Raw genomic sequence first — 19,451 nt, 5'->3', positions numbered from 1 at the left:
CAGCTGATATTGGTAAGTGTGATCTTTTCAAATGCTTGAAAACATCTGAAGACTTTGGTAAATAAAACTTACAATATCTTCCCCACTAGAGCGTCAAATCTGTTCCTCCTTTATGCCTTTGATGGTCTGAGCCTTTATATCCTTTGTAGAACTGTTTAACTCCCACTCACTGGCTTGTTTTTGTTCTTTTAACTTTCTATTTGACTGTCTTTTCTCCTTCCTGTCTGTCAGACTCGGCCGCTCCTGTGTTCTCTCTCTCTGTCTGTCCTACCCCATTGACCTTTTTTGTGTACAATTCCCTCATTACTACATTCCTCTCCACTTTCTCTCTATTATTGTCTTAATTCTGCTAATTCAGTGTATCTTTTTGGGGGGTCCGGTGTGTCTCACCTTCAGCTTTATGATGTGATTCACATTCTCTGAAGTGTCAGCTTCACCATTAGCAGCAGATTCAAGCTGTAAATAGAGAGGCAGTAGTTGGTACAGTAAGGGGTAAGTGACTTTAACTGTTGTGCATGTGTGCGTCTGGTGTGTGTGTGTCTGGGCCTCTACAGCAGTGTTTGTGGTTTTTGGTTGTCTTGGGAGTGACACTGGCCCTCCATGGACCTCAAAGACCACACAAAGAGACTTTCAGGAGCAAATGAAAACGGACTTGTTTTGGGTAAAAAAATGCTGATAATAGTTTGTGAGTAGGTTTAAAGTATCATGGTGAAGTTTCACCATCCAAAATCGGCTTGGTTTTTGTGTCCATCATTGTGGAGCCTTGTGCATGTTTGTGTACGTGTGTGGCCACATACAGTCGTACCTCAGTGTGGGGCTCTGCTGTGTCTCCCTCGTGCTCCAACACCGGTCCCACAGCCATCTGGTTCAGCGCCTCTGTGTTCCTGTTCCAAAGAGTCATAACTCACGTAAATGGCTGCTCCTCTGCCTCATGACAGTGGAAACATGATTTACGTTTGTTGATCAAAGTGTGCTTTGGGGGGGGGGGGGGTCAGGAAAGGGATGCGAGTTAAATAGAAGGTTAAGTAGTGTGATCCTGAAAAGGACTGTTTGGAGGAGGGTCAAAGGTCATATGTGTCTGACTCTGGTATGTCAGCTGTTAAGTCTGAAATCCATTCTGTATACCAACAGTTTATAGTTTGAACAATATACTTTTAATCTACACATTCACTCACTGTGATATACTTAAAGGAAATGTTACAACCCTTCTTTTAATTTAAGCTCTTTCATTACCATTCACAAAAAATGTACGCATGGGGAGCTTTCTATTTCCTGTATGCATTGCATTGTGGGAATATTGCACAAAAACTTAAGCATTAATATACACACCAGCATACTTTATCTTTAATATAACAAACAGAACCTTCTAAAAACTAGACTTCAGAGCCAATTTAGCATGTGATGTTTTTTAGTCCGACTAAGAGTTTAAAACTTACTTATTATTTATTTACTTAATATTTTGACACATTTCTTTCGAGATAAACTGGAGAATTGAAGCGGATTCGTGATCACTTTTTGCTCAGAGACATCAAACCTCAAACAGGGTAGGAGGAATATGCTGTAAATTGAACCTGTACTGTATATGAATTGCAATGCCTCTTCTTCATGTGCATCCTTCTGTTGAGTTACAATAGCCCCCTCTACTGGATTTCTAACAACATTACAACATCACTTTGCTTTCAGTTGAAGTCAGGTTACATTTGCGGCAGTCAAATAAATGCAGCTTCTGTTGCCATGGATTTTTGCTCACAGCAGCTTGAATAGGAGGATTTAAGTGTTCTTGTATATGCTGTACCTGACAAAGATGATTTTGACTTTAGACGGAGAGCTCTTGATTATGGAGGAGGCGTTCTGGTGACTGTGGCCATAGAGGACTTGTCCATTGATCTAACAAGACACAAAAAATAAAGAATTATTATCATTAAAATGTATTAAAAACTGACAAAACAAGCATTTAGCATAATAAACACACTATAATATGTTTAAAATCTAGACTATATAACTCTAAGGAGTCAAATATCTTTACCTCCAGGAGTTCATCCCCCACGACCATACGTCCGTCCCTGCCGGCCGCCCCGCTGGGGTCTATTCCCACCACAAATACACTCATGCGTGAGCGATCCCTGTTCCCTGCCAGACTGAGTCCCAGGCCCGTCTTGCCTTTCTCTAGCTCTATCATGTGTAGGACTCCTGGGAGGCTGCTGTAGCGCTGGATTATGTTCTCTGAGAGAAGTGAGGAGGTGACAGACAGACAGACAGACAGACAGACAGACAGATGTAAGCAGACAATACAGCTGGAAAGTGTCTTCAATGTCAGGTCATGTGATGATGCACCAGTACAAAAAGTAAAGCTTTGAGGAGTAATGTCGTTTAGTCTTTCTATCGCTTTGTCTCGGTTGTCTTTATTGTCTTCCTCCTCGTTCTCCCTGCACTCTCCTGTCTTTTCTCCTACCTCAGCTCCTGTCTCTGGTGTGTTAGATAGCCACTGTTCACACCAAACCTGCTCTTGTTGTTCTGGGCTCCCTGCCACTGTTGAACCATCAGTCCTGTACTAATCTCCACAACTCACCTCCCCGGGCCCAGCCTCATCAATCTTATCCCCGCAGGACAAACACACACACTATCTCCCATACACACACACACACACACACACACACACACACACACACACACACACACACACACACACACATTTGCAGACATTCACCACAGTCCCAGGTGTTCGGAGGCTGGATGTCTGTCCTTTATGCTGGCTGCCTGAGCTGAATGAAAGTGACCGTTGTCCTTGAAGCAATGAGTTTGTACTCCTGTGACTTAACAGCGGTTAAAGGATGCTAATAGCTTTTTTAGGACATTGAGTCCTTCAGAGGTACAATGTGAATTGTTTATAGTAGGGTGTAGATGGTTTTTTGAGCAGGTTATTATACAAACATGGAACTTTGGGGACCTCTAGTGGCTTTTATGTGAAAAAGCATGCTGCAGTAAAAACATCATCTCCCTGTGCTCTTCTATCACCACACCAGTGTCAAACCAAATACAACTTCTGCCGAAAAGAGTATCAATTTTAGAAACAGAAAACTCACTCCAGCTGTATCCAAACTCATCCTCCATCTCCTCCTCCACCTCGTTGTCCTCCTCTGCCTCAGCGGCAGGACTGCCAGGAATCTCCGTCAGCGTGTCGGTATCGGTCTCTCCCACATGGGGCACCACTGGCAGGGGGAGGCTGCTGCTGGTGGGAGCCGCCTTCGCTGCTTCACGCTTCGTCAGCTGTCACGCCACAGATGGAGTTTAGAACATAGTTTATTAGTGAGAGTTAGGAGGATCAAAAAAGGCTTTATCTCTGTATTAAGTCTGAATCAGCTTGATGAAAGTTGTTTTCACATGAGGAAGACACATCAGAGCTGTTGATGTAATGACCAGATGCCGTATGCTTGGTTTACATTAACAGCTTCATCAGTTGGAGCAGAGTATGTTTGACTCAGAAATAGCCTTATTAAGCTACTGACACAAGTTAGATTAGGATCATTACAGGATTTAATCACAAAATGATTACTGATGTAATTTCTAAAAATTGAATTAGTACTTCCATTAAAAATTTCACTCGTCAGAAATGTATATCTACACTTCCCAGAACACCCCAAGAGCAACAAATCATGTTTAATTTGTTATTCTTCTACGATTAAATAACCGATCCTTCAACAAAATATGAAGCAGACATTCTAAAATGTGCTTTTGTTGACCATACAGGTGATTTTGTTACTTTTTTTAATAGGATAAGAGAGAAAGCAAAGGACAACACATGTTCTGATTTCACAAAAAGCAGACAGAGACAGGGGGCTTGTTAGGACACATACAGGTGTATGCATGTACAGCATGTTAGTTTATATGCAACACAGGAGGAACTGTATTGTGGTATATAAACATAGCTGTACGAACACATACACACAAAGGGAAGTCGGAAAGCTCAACACAGAGACCCACAAACCTTAAACGGGGTAGGAGTAAAAGGGTTAGTTGGAGAGAGGAAGAGGACAAGTCTACTGTGACTGTCAGCCTCCTACAGAGAAGAGACAGAGGGCAAAAACTTTAGAAGACAACACGTTTGTGACACAAAGCTACGTCTATGGACACACACATATAAACCTAAGACAACATAACTTACGTCAAAAAGGAGAAAACGCTCTGAAAAGGCTTTTGTGTTGGGACACTTTTTTCTTTCTTTTTTTTAAATCAGTGTAGAATGCAAACCACTGATAAAGGATGTCATTGATGATAATATGAAACACAAACCTTGTCCTTGTTGTCCCTCGTCATAGCTGCAGCTCGCTCCTCACTGGAGTCTGTGTTTGACGACTGCTTAGTAATAGAAAGCACATTCATAATGTTAGCGGTGAAAACACAGTGCACCATATTGTGCTGTAGAGCAGAGGCGGAGACCCCATACATATCAAAAACTGCACAAGGTTTAAAGTCTTCTAAAACATTCAAACCAGTGTTGTGCACCATCTGCTGTATCATGAAAACCATCGGTCTGTAAATGTTACCACTGAAGAATAATCCATAATATTTATATGAAGAAAAACTTTCACGTCTTCTTCTGCTAACTTGAAGGTGAAGACTTAAGATCTGAAGCACACACACACACACACACACAAGCCAAAACCTGAATGTGCTAAATGTAAAAGCTTATCCAGCAACACATGTCCATTCAAGCTTTACCATTGATCCCAATGATGAAGCTTTCAGTTGTGCCTGAAAGTTTAGCGTTCTAAAACACAGATATTGCAGTTTATAGATCCTCATATAATAGTATTTTTTTGTTGGGTGCTAGTTGTTGAATGTTCTTTTTTTCTTTACATTGGCAGTGAGTCACTTGGGGCAGTGTTTAAGGGATAATTGGGAGAAATTGAGCTGTCGAAGCTGGAGACAGGAGCAAAATAAAATGCACTTAAAGTCAAAGCCTGTGCTTTTATTTCCCTTCCTATTTGGGGCAAAGCGACAGCAAAGCACAGAAGGCATCATACCGATAATGATTGCTTAAAGGGTGACAGTGCAGATTTAAAAAAAAAAAAAGAAAACAAAATGTTAAGAAGTTCAAAGTTAATACAATTTAACACAAAGGCGTACAGGTCAAGTGAAAGACAAACAAGCAGGCAGACACAGACATCGGGTAGCGTTCTAACCTGGGGGAGGGCAGGAGCTAAGAAGGTTTGATTAGTGCTGCGAAGGCTCGATCCACAGTGGCTATTAAGCTTCAGAAAGGGCAGGGGCGGCTTCTAAAAGCAACACACAAGAGGACCAACAAGCTGACAACATGACAAATATTTAATACGATGGCTGAGTCGTTCAGACAAAATTGAATCAGAGGCCATCTGGGAGAAAAAAAAAGGAAGAAAGAGTGGTGAGTATGTGGAGGACAGTGGCACCTCAGGTTTTATTTAAATGAGTAGCCATTAAAGCGAGCCGCTTCCTTTTGGACAGCCGTTTTCCTTCACATAAAAAAAAAAATAAATCAGAGCAAAGGCTCTCTCTCTGAAACGGTTGAACAAAATGTCTCAAAGACTCCTCCGGGCTAACTGGAGATTATTCACTGCTTACAAGAGAGGGTTTGGAAACTTAAAAGGGAAACAGCGAGGATATGTTATTATACTCTCTAGGTGGGCCCCGGTGGCTGCGTTTGAAAACGGCATTACTGACCTGCCTAAAGCACTTAGCACTACCGTCCAATCAAAAATAATATTTATTAAGCTATTCACTCTTTTGTTATAAATTTCAATTGAGTTTCAGCTCAAGACAATGGCATTAGAATCCATGGGAAACTATTTCTTCTTCTCTTAACTTTCCAGAATTCACACCTTTTTACCCCACATAGGTTGGAACTTTTTCCTTTTCCATCTAGTCTGGATGTGTGTTGTATATCTAAATAACACACCGTAGGCACAAAAGGTTTCTAATCTACTTGAGGCAAAAACCCATTTCCCCCTGTGTGATTAAAAACATCTTTATGGTTCATGTTATGTTACAGTAAGATCATAAAATGGAATAAGAAGCCAGCAAATCAAAACCCAGTTTCTTTTTCTCCTAGAAGGCAACTCCAATTCTCCTCTGTCTTCTTCCCCCCATTCTCATGATGTGTGCATCAAAGTAAAGAGAGAGACTAAAAGAGAAAGAAGGCACTAAAGGTAAGGCAACAAAGATTAGCCGCGATGGAGAGCGGATGCAAAAGAAATGAGAGACAAGAAGGACAGATTACCTGACGTGTGGCATGTGGCATGCATGTGAACGCAGCAGTGTGTTTCTTTACAGCAGGTGATGGAGCTGGACTATATATTGACTCAGGCTGAGGAAGCAGTGTGGAGGAACACAGATGTAGATTTGAGGCAACTCATAATGTAGAAAATAATGAAGTGAAAATAAAGAATAGTTGTTTTTTTAAGGGAGGAGGAATGTTTTGAAATTCAACTTCTTCTGCTTCATAGAGATGAAGAGGAGGCACTCAAGTCTGGATGCTAAATTCAAAGCAGATGGTTGACACTGGAAATAAGAAACATTAGTTAACTGACATTTAAATAAATTGCGATCGGCTAACAGCGGATTTGGAGTAATGTCAATATGTCACATATTCACTCTGCTTGTAGCTCTTTTATTGTCCTTAACCAACACTTCAGGGAAAAATCTGAATGCCAAATTAAGCTAATAAATGCTAAATACTCTACTGTTTCAACCAGTTAGCTGCTAATTTAGTAAGTCTGCTGTTTGCTGCCAGGAGTATAGCGTGCAGTGGGATTTGAAGGCTTAATGGCGCCCTCAGAATCACTTACTATGGCTACAAACAATATTATTATAGTAAAGAGTTTGTTTGCATATATCACGTCACCACAGTTAAGTATGATTCTTTTTAAGCATGAATTCTTGCCTTGCTTCGTGTGCCTCTTCTGAATGTGCCTTATTATAACATTATGAGTTTCCACAAGCCGTAAAGATGAGTAACCAGAATGTTAAGGAAAGCATGTGGGAATTATTTGAGGTGTCACAAAAAAAAAAAAAAAAAAAAGTGACTGACTGTGAGAGATCTGATGCTGGAACAAAGCCAGATGCAGCCCCAGCAGGAAACTACTTAGTCATGCTTTAAAAGCCTGAGGGCACTTTGAAACAACAAACGATGTTGTGGATACGGTGATTTTCAATGAATGTGCTACTTAGAGGTTTCAACGTGCTAATATATTTTAAAAAGCCACGCAGGGTTTGTTGTTGCTTTAACAAAAGATTTCAGAATGACTGCCTTTATCATTTAAAAAGCAAAGCAGATACTGCAGGGAATTTATTTTGGACATTTTAGTTCGAAAGTGCCCAAAAGGCTGGTGTGGACCTTTTATCATGCATGAAAAAGAAGCTTCAGACTGGAGAAATTCTGACCTTTTGATTATACAGTAGTTGGTATTAATTGGTGCTAAAACACAGACGTACCCTCGGCCTGTGGATAATACTCTGGACCAAGAAGGAGACCGGGTTGCCCGCCCTGCGTATGGCCTCCACTGCCTCCTCGTGACTTGCATCTCTTAGGTCCACGCCATCCACCTGAAGGAGACAGCGGGGGGGAAAGCAGTCTGTCAGGTGTCCAAACATTTCAATTCAGAATAGTGTTTTTTTATTTATTTCGTTTTTCACATTCTCTTCAGGGCTTGTTGGTTGTCCTAAAATGACCCCGCCTTAAAGAACATGGAAAAACACTCAATGAAGTTGGAAATCTGTACAAGTCGATTGATTCTGTGTCTTCCTCCTTTACCTCTACAATCCTGTCTCCGGTCTTCAGGGTCCCGTTCTGTCCAGCAGGACTGTCCTCCAGGATGTGCTTGATAAAAATGCCCCTCATGACCTCTCCATTACTGAGCCGGCTGCCCATCCCTCGGCCTCCAACGATGCTGATACCCAAGGACTTGCCGGGTTTGCGGAAGAGCTCAACTCTGAGGGAGGGACAACAACCACAGAACTCTATTTTAAAAACATTTTTCACTTCAGAGTTGTTGCTTTGGTACTGTTTAAACGGTGAATTCTTATTAAATGCTTTGATGTAAATAAAATCTTATCTCAGACATCAACAGTTTCCAAAGTAACATTGTGTTTCAGTGCTTCATGCTTGTGTATTTATTTGTAATCATGCCTTTGAGGTGAATGTCAGAAAATGAGATATTAAGCATAAATAGTTGTGTACTCACTTCCTTGGTTGATTCCAGTTGTTGTAAGAGGCGCTCTCCTCTCCCTCACCATCTTCCCTTTCAGGGAGGTTAGGAATATCTCTACACGTTGAAAGGAAATTGGTCTGATTTAATTCAAACATTTTTTATTCACACAAGTGTTAAGGTTTGTTTAGATCTATGGACAAGATAAAATGACAATTTGTTAAAAGAACATGATAGGTACCCTGTGGAGTTTTGAACACTAGAAGCACTTTAAAGCTCCTCTTTACTTTGTTTGATGTCATACCACTGTTTGCCAGTTGGTGGCGTTAAAGCATAAAAAGGGTAACAAAAAGATGAATCCTGCTAGCTAACACACACATGCAGATAAACACTGCACGATGAACCAGGGCTTTTCAATGAGGTAAATACATTTAACACGTTTGTCATGTAACACACTGAATGTACGCATAAGGGGTTTGTCTATTTCTCTCGGCTTTGAGGACATACTTTTGAGATGGATCTGAGACCGGAGCAGGATCTGGATCTGGGACTGTGACTGGGGCAGTTTCAGGGAAGACCTCATCTGTAGTCTGCTCCAGGCTGGCCTTGTACTCCTCCAGGTACTCTGCTGGAACATATGTAATGCTGAACCCCCCCCCCCCAACCCCATACCACGCACAACCACACACCATGCACACACACAACCATACACCACGCACACACACACAAATGAATCAGACATCTCTGAAAAACAATACATTTGACATCCTTTACCCACCCATTATGAACTCTCACAGTAATTCAGCCAAAATGGAGAACTGCATTCAAGTGCAAATGGCTTTGAAAGCTATCAAACTACCCCCGCTTTCATGGAACTTTTTCTTTTTTCATTAAATCTGCCTATTTTCATTCAGCAGTTTTTTTTGTTTTTTTTTCATCAAATGTCCTTCTGCTCCTGCATATGATCACAAGACTTCAGTAAACCTGAATGAACTGTCTCTGAAATGCATTCTCCATATCACCAGCCCAAGGTGCGATGCAGTTCATTTGACATCTGACAGATGTGAGCCCTCATAATCTAAACAAATCATCGACAGCATGACAAGCATGTGACAAATCTGAAGGGGCCATTGATCATGAAATCATGGACAGGTTTTCTAATTCCTGTTGAGAAATGACACCCACTTAAAGCCTGATTTCCAATCATGTCAGAGTGAAGTTGTTTCTGAAGGGGCACAATGACACATTGGAACGAAACAGAGAGCTTGATTTGGTTTTATAAATGTGATGACATGCAGACAGAGAGGAAATTAAAGTCCAGTGAGGTCATTAAAAGGAGGAGTGAACAACATGCTGTGAGAGAAATGGAGAAGCTTAAAAAAAACAATGAGTAATACTAATACAGTGAGCTATAAAAGGTTAAAAAGAAAACAATGAGCATGAAGATAACAAGTGAACATGTTAGTCACAGACATAATAGGAAAGAAGTTTAGTCAGTAAGTGATGCAGTCTATCAAGATTTATCCAGATACTGCTGTGACTGATGGTGCTTTTCACACTTGCAGTTGCACTTTTTTTTCAAGTTTTTTTGCAGCAAGACGAGTGAGCTGATATGAGAACACAGCAGGATATTCTCAGAAGAATTCACCTCGAGCCAATAGGAGGGGGAGTGACGTTTATATACTGTGACTGCTGCATAGAGTGTATGCACGTGACCACTATGATCTCTGTGTACATAATTAAACTGCTGCATTACATTATGTTGTCCTTCTTCTCCACTCTTTTGTTGACATTGTGTTTCCATTGAACTACATGTAGCATTGATATAAAGGCAAATATTCTCTTTATAGCATCACCTGCTACTTCCAAGCCTTATATTAAAATCATGTCTTACCTCAGGAGAACCCCCCTGAAATTAATCTTGATATTCTCAGGAGTGTATATGTGAAAACGGGTTATGTGTGTTAATATGTATTGATACACATTTTTAGTTTTTGTGGTTTATACAACAACAAGATGAACCTGTAAACCAAGGATATAAACTTTAGCATCTTCACCAGTAGCAGTTCAGAACGAAAACTTAAATATTTTTCTATAATTGTATTTCCTCTTGACTTAAATAAACAACCTTTCTTTTTGATTGTCTGGATAAAACTCTTTGACTGAAAGTGATGAAGCTCAACAGCAGATGGAGAAAAACAAAAGGAGGTAGAAAACCAAGACGGCAGCTTCTTTGCAACAACAAAAAAAAAAAAAAACGCAACCTGCGTGGAAGTTAGTCATACTCACACATAAAATGGGCACAGATCGTCCTCGGTGGCACAAGATCTAGAACGTGAAGAGTTTGCTTTTATGCACCAAAGCTAACACAACTGCCACGTTTAGTTCAGCATGCAGAACGTGTGAAACACCACAACCAGAATGGAGGGAATATAAACTCCTTCAGTGCAACATATGAGCAGACCAGGTGAGTAAATCAATCCTGCATTGATTCAGGTTTTTGAAAAGATGTCAAGGGTTAGTGAAGTTTCAATTTGATCATACATCTTGAATTAATCTAAAATGTAATCACATTTTGCCAAAATTTGGCAGCCTTGCTCATGTTTTGATTTTTCTAATGAAGAAAAAGATTTAGAACTCAGCAGCACCATTCATTTTTCAATAGCAGAGAACAATTTCAAAGACCTTGGTATCGAAACACCAGCGCGGCCAGCTCTCAGTGCAGTAAAGAGAATTCAGAATTCAGCTTAATAAGTCAAAGTTTGCTGAGACTTTTTTTCTTGAATTTTTAAAGAACGACTGCAAAATGTTCTCGAATGAAATGATCCACAGCAAAGTGAAAGATAAAAGTGGATCAGAAAAAATAAAACAGATTTTAATTGTGATCAACAGACTGGAATCATTTGATCATAGACGATGAAACTACAAGGGTTCAGATGTGAAGAAAATAAAATAAAAAATAGATTTCCTGATCAAGATTTGATTTTGCTCTGCATTACTATTCCTAGAAGCAAAATGTTGCTCCAAATGTTGGACTCTGAGGAAGACGCAGTGCATCCAAACGTTAGTCCTTTCCACCTAAACACATTTGCCTTAAGAGATTTGTGTGCTCCAGTACTTTCTTTGGATCCTGTCTGAGAGCAGGAATCCACATCTAGACACATATTTCAGAGTTTTTACTTTTTAAAATGACTTCATACGTAAGCAGCATTACATGTCATTTTCAATAAGTATAGTGACACCTCTTATTTTATGTTTGCACATTACATTGCACAATGTACAGATAATGCAAGTGGCTGCATTGCATTCGCAGTCTCTTACCCCAGGTCCGGTCCAATAAGAGAGTGTCGTCTCAGCATGGCTCTGGCCTGAACATTCGTCATGTTGGCTGTAGGTTCGCCGTTAATAGCCAGGATGAGATCGCCCACACCCAGACGCCCGTCGCGGCTGATTGAGCCACCGTGGATAATGCTGCGAACCAGCATTCCCAGACCATCCTTCATGGCGCTCACCGTCATCCCTTTAGATTTAAAAAAAATTCCTGTTACACACTCAGCCTGGAACTAATAGTTTGGACCTTTTAGAGGAACAACTCCTGAAGTACAGATCAAACAATGCCACCAAGAGAACATTTGAACTCTATAATCAAAGAAAATCACTCACTACAATATAATGGTATATTATAGCTTCATTAATCATTTCCATCTAATATAAAAGTGACTGACAGCAGAGTTTTCCCTACCGAAACAGTAAAAGAAACCTCTTCTCATAATCCAGAATATTAACCTTTGAAACTATAAAAGCACTCCTCCATTTGGTTTCAATTCACACTCAATGCAGTCACTCGAAAGTGTTGAATAATATATTTCTACTCAACATTTCTTACACTTTCAAACTCCCTCAGAGCTCAGGGTTTCTTTTTAAAAGATCATAAAAATAACAGCAGCATCTTTTGTTTTGTAGTGGAACTATATCCAATGTAAAAAAGGTTGGATAAACAAAACAGTAATAGAAATCCAAAAAGACTACTGAAAAGCAAAATGAGGCCGAATTGAGGATTATAAAGAGTGCTTTCAGAACACCTTTTTGTTTAAGAAGGTAAACTTAGTATTCTCTGAGTCAGTAGCAGTTCCCTCGGTGTGTTTTGAAATGCAAAAGAAACCCCTGAAGTTACCCTTTCAGACTGGAAAGCAGCCAAATCATCTTTTCTACCATTTTGTTTCCCATCTGGCATTCATAACAAATTTGCCACAAAAGTAAAGGCCAACCTCATTTACACTTCTTTTGATGGATGCAGAGAAGAAATAAACTATTTAAAAAAAGTGAAGAAATTAACACAAACCAAGGCTGGAGTTGCCCTTGACAACAGTGATAGTCCTTTCAAAGTTGCTCCCGGAGGTCAGCGCCTCCTTGTCATCGTCTTCTGCCGGTTCTTCTACGCCGATGTCCTCGTCCTTAAGGGAGATAATTCGACAAGGTTATTCAACAGAAAAGATGAAAAGAGACTTCAAACAAAGCTGGGCTCTTTAGAGCGGCCTTTCCCAAACTTCAGTTGTTTGTTAAGTTTGAAATACAACATTACTACAGGTGATAGGTAGAGGTTATATTGTTTTATAATTTCTCAACGCAAACTATTACCCGTCTTTATTCTCCTCGACCGTCTTTAATCTGCTCCACCATTAGAGTGTTCTTTGCCTCCCCAACACACACACACACACACACACACACACTAATAAATGCACACAGCAGCTCGTCCTTCTCCTGTTGTTTCTCTGCTCTTCATGCCTATAATCGGCTGTATGTTCTATAACTTCTCCCCCAAACGATCAACTCGTGTTAAGAATGTTTTCACCTGCGATCGCGTTCTCACCTCAGCAGGTGAGCAGTGTAAGGGAGAGTATAGATCATGTTTACATTAATAGCAGCGTATCAAATCGATCCAAAACAGCGTGGTCCTCAATGAAATCGACAGCAACAGAAGTCTTTAAAACTGAAGCATTTGAGGATCCTTATTAACTACGAGACGTCACACTTCAATCCATGAATGTCAAAGATCAAGGTTTTTCTATCGCTCTCCCCTATCTGTGTGTGTGTGTGTGTGTGTGTGTGTGTGTGTGTGTGTGTGTGTGTGTGTGTGGAGACTCTGCTTGCGACAGATACACGATATGAAAAGAGTGAGAGGGTTGTCCATCAGTTTATCGATCATGGATGGTGATGATCTTTCTAGATATAAAGGAGGAAAATGCTAAAATTGTATGGCAGATAACTTCACTGCCTTAAAATGCCTGTTTTGTCCGACCGGGTAAACCCTTGATAGTATGTAGTGACGGCCCAGCATGCCTTATTTCCCATAATTCCTTGTGCAGGACTGATTGTCACTGTCTACACAGGCGAATGCTCCTTTTGTTTGTGTTGTTAAGGTCCGTATTTGAGCGGATTTTGTTCCATACAAAAAATTAGTTAATGTAAATCTGTAGTTTCCCGCCATAGCAGAGGGGAACATCACGTTTCATCACTACAGCTGTCCTTCACAGGCAAAGCATGTATTTAGACATGCTAACGACAAAAGAGACACATACAAGAAAGTTCACAATCAGACAGAAGTATTATAAGTCAACTAACTTCTATGTAATGTCATGAAAGACCGTTTTAATCAGGTTAAGGATGAATAGTGAAATCATCATCATGGTGATATTTATTTATTTATTCTGCTTTGTGGAGGTTCTTTCACAGCCCGTCTTGCACTGCTTTAGAGGAAAGGTACCGGCAGGTGCAGCACATGGGAAATGAATTGAAAATTTTAAAAAGCATGAACTTTTGTTTCTCCAATATTTGAAAAGAGCCTCACATCTGAGTGAGGAGAGGGAGGAAGTTACCTTGAGAAATTATTTTTCAAAGAAGATCAGGGATGATATATTTTTCAGTTTTTCTAATTAACCTTTTCAAATATGTGATTTTTTTCCCTGCATGCCAATCACCAGCTATCATTCATCGTTTCAACTGAATAATCATTGCTCATCCTGTTTTGAAGTCTACCAACTCTACAGGTCACAATAAGCTTATTTTACCTTCATCAAAATCTTTATATCTCCAAAAGACGGAGGCAGCGCCACAGACTCCTCTGGGACGTTAGCAAACGTGCTGTATGAGTTCAAGGTCTCCACTTCTTCCTCTTTGCTCACATGCTGTGCCAGGTACTGATCATTACTGCTCAGTATGGAGGTCAAATCGGAGGCGTGACCTCTCAGACTCGGAGGGGAGAACGGGGGTGACTTCTCCAGAGAGAACGCCTGAGTGTCGTCTGGGAAGCCGGACGCCGCTGCGAAGCGAGGAGGCTCCTCCGACAAGTCGAGACGAGCTGTCAGCTGAGGTAAAACAAAGCACAGCAGCTGAATGAACGTTCCACTCTGTTAGATAGACAATTGCCCAACAGGGGGAATTCATCTCGCTCAATCGCCGTCCTACCCTCCTTGTAATGAGCCATAGAAAAGCCATCAGTGGCCAATAGAGAACAGCAGAATTACTGGGGATCTTGAGCTTGCAAAGCACAAAATGGATTTTTTTTTTTAACTTCATTTAAGACATTATTAGAAACAGACTGTGTGGTGATGAATCTCAACAAGCACTTTTGTTTGGGAGCCGGGAAAAAACGTATAAAACATTGGCAAAAAATAAAAAATATGCAAATTCAAGTGGGCCTCAATATACAAACACGATACAAAGATCTAAAGCAGAAATGTGTGAGTCAGATCAAATGAGGTGGACAAATACTTTCTGGGCTGCTAAATCTAAAAGTGTGAGTATTCACAGGGATCTGTACAACATCAATTATGAAAAGAGGAATGACATTTCAAGGTATAAGTAAAACATCTAAATTGTGTTTATTTCTAGGGGGGGGGGGGGTTGTAAACTTAAAACTATTTAAAATGTCTATATTTTTTATGGCTACATTTCTTCATACCCTTACAAAAAAGTGCACATAACATTATCACGGGTAAGAATTATTTAAATGGCATGCATGGTTTATTAGGGAGGGAGTGATAAAAAAAATAAAAAAAAGGAATTTTCAATAAAATGCTCAGTTTGCAAACCTCTAAATTATCCACACATAACATGAAAAAGTCCAAATATTAATCTTTAAATATCACCCACTAGTCAAAGTTTACCGAATAAAACTTTTCATTGCACAGAACGATATCAATGGACTGGTTGAGTCTGTTAAATTGATCTAATCTCCTGTTTTTTTTAAAGGGCACAGTCCTTTTTTTACACAGAGATAAGACAGGAGCGTCTCAAAAAATATCTAAAAAAGTACTTTTTCTTTGGCCTTGAAGAGAATAAACTTGTGTGTGTGCACATGAATAACTCTCTTCAAAGCCAAACAACCACAAATCAAAGAAGCAAAAACAGCAATCTATCAATGTGATCATGAGAAAAGAAGCTGTCAGTGTTTCATCGACAGGAACGTTGGAGGCCGTCTTTGTGGGCTCACTGCGCTTATTTGATCTTTAACTCCCTGCTGACCTTTCTACTGTTGTCCCACAAACAGTTATGGACCAGACAGGAACAACACATCCATATTCCTTCAAAATATATCGCCTTAGATACGGTCTGCCCGTCTGAAAAGCTGAGCCACCATTTACTGTCACTGAAGTAAGGCTGAGATTTATCTGCAGTTTCTCCCTGGAGCTTTAGGGAGGAAAACTGTTCATCATGACAAGAAGACTGAGCTGTCTGACCTCATACAAACATTTGAAATCTGTTTCTGTGAAATCCCCAAGTCATAAAACGCCTTAAAATGCCTTATGCCGTGTGTGTCCCTCTAGGATGCTTTGTTTTAGTATACATTTCCAAGGAAAGTCTGACAAATAAGGTCAGCTGTAACCTTTGGGAGAACTGGAAGCACACAGATACCTTAAGGAAAAATGTTGCGTGCCCCTCGCTGTTTTTGTTGATTTTCTTATAATTTCAGATCCATTTGGGGAGCTGCTCTTGGGCACTCAAAGCAACAAAAGCAGCTGCAATAGTCACAGAACAACACAATCAGTCTTGTTATGACTGCCCAAACAAAGGGAGCAACCACTTCACATGACATTTAAGCCTTCAATTACAAAAAGCACAACATAATGACCACCTTTTTACTACATTAAAGGGCAGTTACTGTTGCAGGGACATCTATTAAAATGAGGGAAACATTCAAGATGTGCTTTCAGCTTCAGCTGTTACTACATGGTGAAAAGAAAGGGGTTGTTTACCTTGGGTGTAGATGAGTGCAGGAAGTCCAAGTCTGCACTGCAGGTGCTACCGTGTAGAGCAATCATGGACGCCTGGAAAGTGTCGTCCATGATACTAGAGTAAGTGTGATCTAACATCTTCTCGTCAGACAGGTCGGCTTCTCCTGTGTCAATCTGTAAGGACGAATGGAAGAAGTTGAACACACAGGGACACAATACAGGCTGCTATTATTTGAACTATCCAATCACAGAGAGCTAAAATTACAATATTATATTTACCTAAAGTCCCTCATGCTTAACTTATCTAGTTACAAAATACAGCTGACACAAAAATAAATGCAGCACTCGAGCAATGGCATATAACCAAGCTTACTGTTAAATTAAAAAAAGCAAGCAGACCTCTCTTCTTAAAAAAAATATTACATGTAAAGTACTGTTTATTTTCCATGTTTCATGTTGTTTTGATTGTTTTATTTGTATTTATGTCTTCGTTCTTTTCCCAAAAGCTAACTAACCAATGCAGGCTCTGCTCGGTAAACGACGCCCTCAGCCAGTCCTCCTTCCTCTCCTTCTTCAACCCTTATATTGTTGAAGGCATATGAATGGATGGTGGATGATGAAGTTATTTCCTGCTCACCATATGGGTGTGGAGAGTGGGAATATCCTAAATCCTAGGAAAGTGGAGAGATTCTTTCAGTGCCTCCAGCTATTTTTTTTTTTTTTTTTTTTTTTGGTTTTTACGCCCAGATAAAGCTGCTACGAATGTTAGTATGGAATGGAAAAAGAAGTGAGGAGTTAGAGAATCTTTCATACACTATGTAAAGAGTTAAGTATTGATCTTGCTAAGTAAGCGTTCAAGAAGAGAAAATGCTCAACACGGCACACTCGTGACTCTCTTTGAATGAATTCTTAACAGAAAAGATCTTAAACATTTCATGTATTCTTCAGAGTTGAGTGTACTATGCAGCCCAGACAGAAAAGAAATGAGCATAGGCATATTGGAGGATTACTCTTGACTGACTCAATCTTGGGAGGCAATACGATAAAATACCCCTGTAGAAGCACATTCCATGTCCAGAGGGAGGATTTGTAAGCTCCACAGAGGCTTCCTTCCTACAGCTCTGTAATACAGCTAACCTACGCAGCCCAGAGGTCTCACTGAGTAATCCAACAACAGATTCAATACCAGAGAAATGCAGCTCTTAAGCTGAAAGAATGCATGAATTTCTGCAGAGGATCCCATAGCCATGAACATGGCATTAGACTGAGTGGGTGTTTTGTCAGGTGCCTATGTGTGTTTAAATGTTACAGAGAGTCTGTGCTCTTGGAAAATAATGAGAACTTAATAATATGAAACAAAGGGGCATGGAGCTTTTTGGGATGGCCGCCTCCACTGAAAAGAACAATGGGTGGAAAGCTTAACCATACAGCCACTCTTTTTCCCGCATGAAAAATTCAAGCCCTTGTAAGCCGAAACCTCATGATGGAATACTGAGTCACATGATATAAAGACAGCCTGATTCACAGCCACTCATACGTGCAGTGATAAACCCATGACATGCAGATAACAAAAAAATCCCCACAGCATTATGTATAAAACTATTTTCTGTTCACCCTCACACACAAGTCACATTTTACATTACGTTTTTGGATTTAAAGCAAGGGGGAAAAGTAACAATACTGATTCTGGTTCTTACGGGCAGTGGCTTGGCAACTCCTATCTGGACCGTGCCAAGCTTGGCCCCCTTCAAGGCCTGCACGGCATCCTCCAGGCTGGCGTTCTCCAGGTCGGTGCTGTTGACGTACATGAGCCTGTCTCCCGGCAGCAGTCTGCCATCCTGCTCCGCGACACCGTTAGGAACCAGAGAGCGAATCACGATCACTGTCTTAGAGGGGTCCAGTGGGTCCTGTGGCAGGGAGAGACCGGAAAAGTACTTTTAAGAAGAGGTTCTTCTTCCATATTTTCACAAATCCAATATGTTCCAGGAATATTTCCCACCTGGTAGTCCAGAATGCTGAATCCTAGTCCTCCTTCTCCTTTTTCGAGCTCTATATTCTGGATCTCCAGCTCCCACATAGCTAAAGGAGATCCTATTGCCTCCTCTGTGACATTATCCCGTGTCACTGCTGCTGTGTTCCCTTCTGAGTCTTCAACAACCAGAACACTGCTCAGGTCTATTTGTTTCTGCTGAGGAAAAAAGCCCAACATCTCTGAGTAACTAACAGCATGCCTCCCTCAGTTTCACTCCCTACCCCATAGGCTGTTAGCCTCAAGTTGTGTCTCTGGCTCAGGTTTCTGGCAGGAGATAAAAGGGAAATATCTTTGCGATACTCGAGCTTCAGTACATTATCACAGATAAAGCTGGAGAGATGAAAATACTCTTCCCAAAGGGCCTCATATGCTTTATATCTAGAGCAAATATTGTTGGCTCCTGCCTTACTAGATCTGGTTATAATAAACTTTCTGCTTATCACACAATCGTAATCCACTTTAGTTGATATTTGGAAGAAATATAATAATATATAAAAATATTTCAAATTCATGTATATGTGTTACGAAAAAACAAATACTAGATTCCTAAAATCTAGCAAAAATCTTTAGTTATATACTGTAGTATGCTGATGAAAAGACAAGATAAGATAAACCTTTATTCATCCCACAACAGAGAAATTTAAGAAATACAGTACCTTCAATGCTGGGGTTGTGGATAAATCCTCTGACTCTGGTTGGACAGTTTCCATGTCAGTCTGCAGATGAGGGGCGGGCCTACAGCAGGTCATAAATACACTGAGGGGAAGCTCCTTCAAGATTCTGACGACTTCCTTGTGGGTCTCACCAATTAGGGATATACCATTGACCTGTGACAAAAAAAACAACATTTGTTGATAATGAAAAAAACCTCTGTAGAGCAGCTTTAAATATAGCTTTGATTCAATCTGTTATGTGAGGGAAATTGAATATCTGAATTTTAAGGCAGAAGTCGTTCATCACACCAAACAGACTTTTTACTTTAGCACTACACAAGTGGCTTATTGA

The 19,451-nt window shown here is 40.4% G+C and overlaps 1 protein-coding gene across 17 annotated transcripts in view; it reads right to left on the bottom strand.

The window, feature by feature from the left end:
• LOC132958201 (multiple PDZ domain protein) overlaps positions 1-19,451 on the bottom strand; it is a 44,991-nt gene that overhangs the window by 9,527 nt on the left and 16,013 nt on the right. For 5 of the 17 annotated variants that reach the window (XM_061030887.1, XM_061030885.1, XM_061030892.1 and 2 more), the window contains exons 15-35: positions 19,103-19,273; positions 18,414-18,602; positions 18,112-18,321; positions 16,930-17,085; positions 16,436-16,588; positions 14,249-14,545; positions 12,523-12,634; positions 11,502-11,700; positions 10,470-10,508; positions 8,688-8,825; positions 8,217-8,297; positions 7,787-7,964; positions 7,468-7,578; positions 5,184-5,276; positions 4,291-4,353; positions 3,986-4,057; positions 3,084-3,267; positions 2,027-2,223; positions 1,796-1,887; positions 806-884; positions 391-456 (exon numbers count right to left, since the gene is read on the bottom strand). In XM_061030887.1, coding sequence (XP_060886870.1) covers positions 391-456; positions 806-884; positions 1,796-1,887; positions 2,027-2,223; positions 3,084-3,267; positions 3,986-4,057; positions 4,291-4,353; positions 5,184-5,276; positions 7,468-7,578; positions 7,787-7,964; positions 8,217-8,297; positions 8,688-8,825; positions 10,470-10,508; positions 11,502-11,700; positions 12,523-12,634; positions 14,249-14,545; positions 16,436-16,588; positions 16,930-17,085; positions 18,112-18,321; positions 18,414-18,602; positions 19,103-19,273 — 2,880 coding nt within the window. Of the gene's footprint in view, positions 1-390; positions 457-805; positions 885-1,795; positions 1,888-2,026; positions 2,224-3,083; positions 3,268-3,985; positions 4,058-4,290; positions 4,357-5,183; positions 5,277-6,253; positions 6,341-7,467; positions 7,579-7,786; positions 7,965-8,216; positions 8,298-8,687; positions 8,826-10,469; positions 10,509-11,501; positions 11,701-12,522; positions 12,635-14,248; positions 14,546-16,435; positions 16,589-16,929; positions 17,086-18,111; positions 18,322-18,413; positions 18,603-19,102; positions 19,274-19,451 lie in introns of all 17 variants that reach the window. The other 12 variants (XM_061030883.1, XM_061030896.1, XM_061030881.1 and 9 more) reach the window with 11 other exon arrangements.

Source organism: Labrus mixtus, chromosome 23, assembly GCF_963584025.1.
Source record: "Labrus mixtus chromosome 23, fLabMix1.1, whole genome shotgun sequence".
Lineage (NCBI taxonomy): Eukaryota > Metazoa > Chordata > Actinopteri > Labriformes > Labridae > Labrus > Labrus mixtus.
The sequence above is the reverse complement of the archived record's forward strand: the minus strand, read 5'-3'. Positions and strand labels throughout refer to the sequence as shown.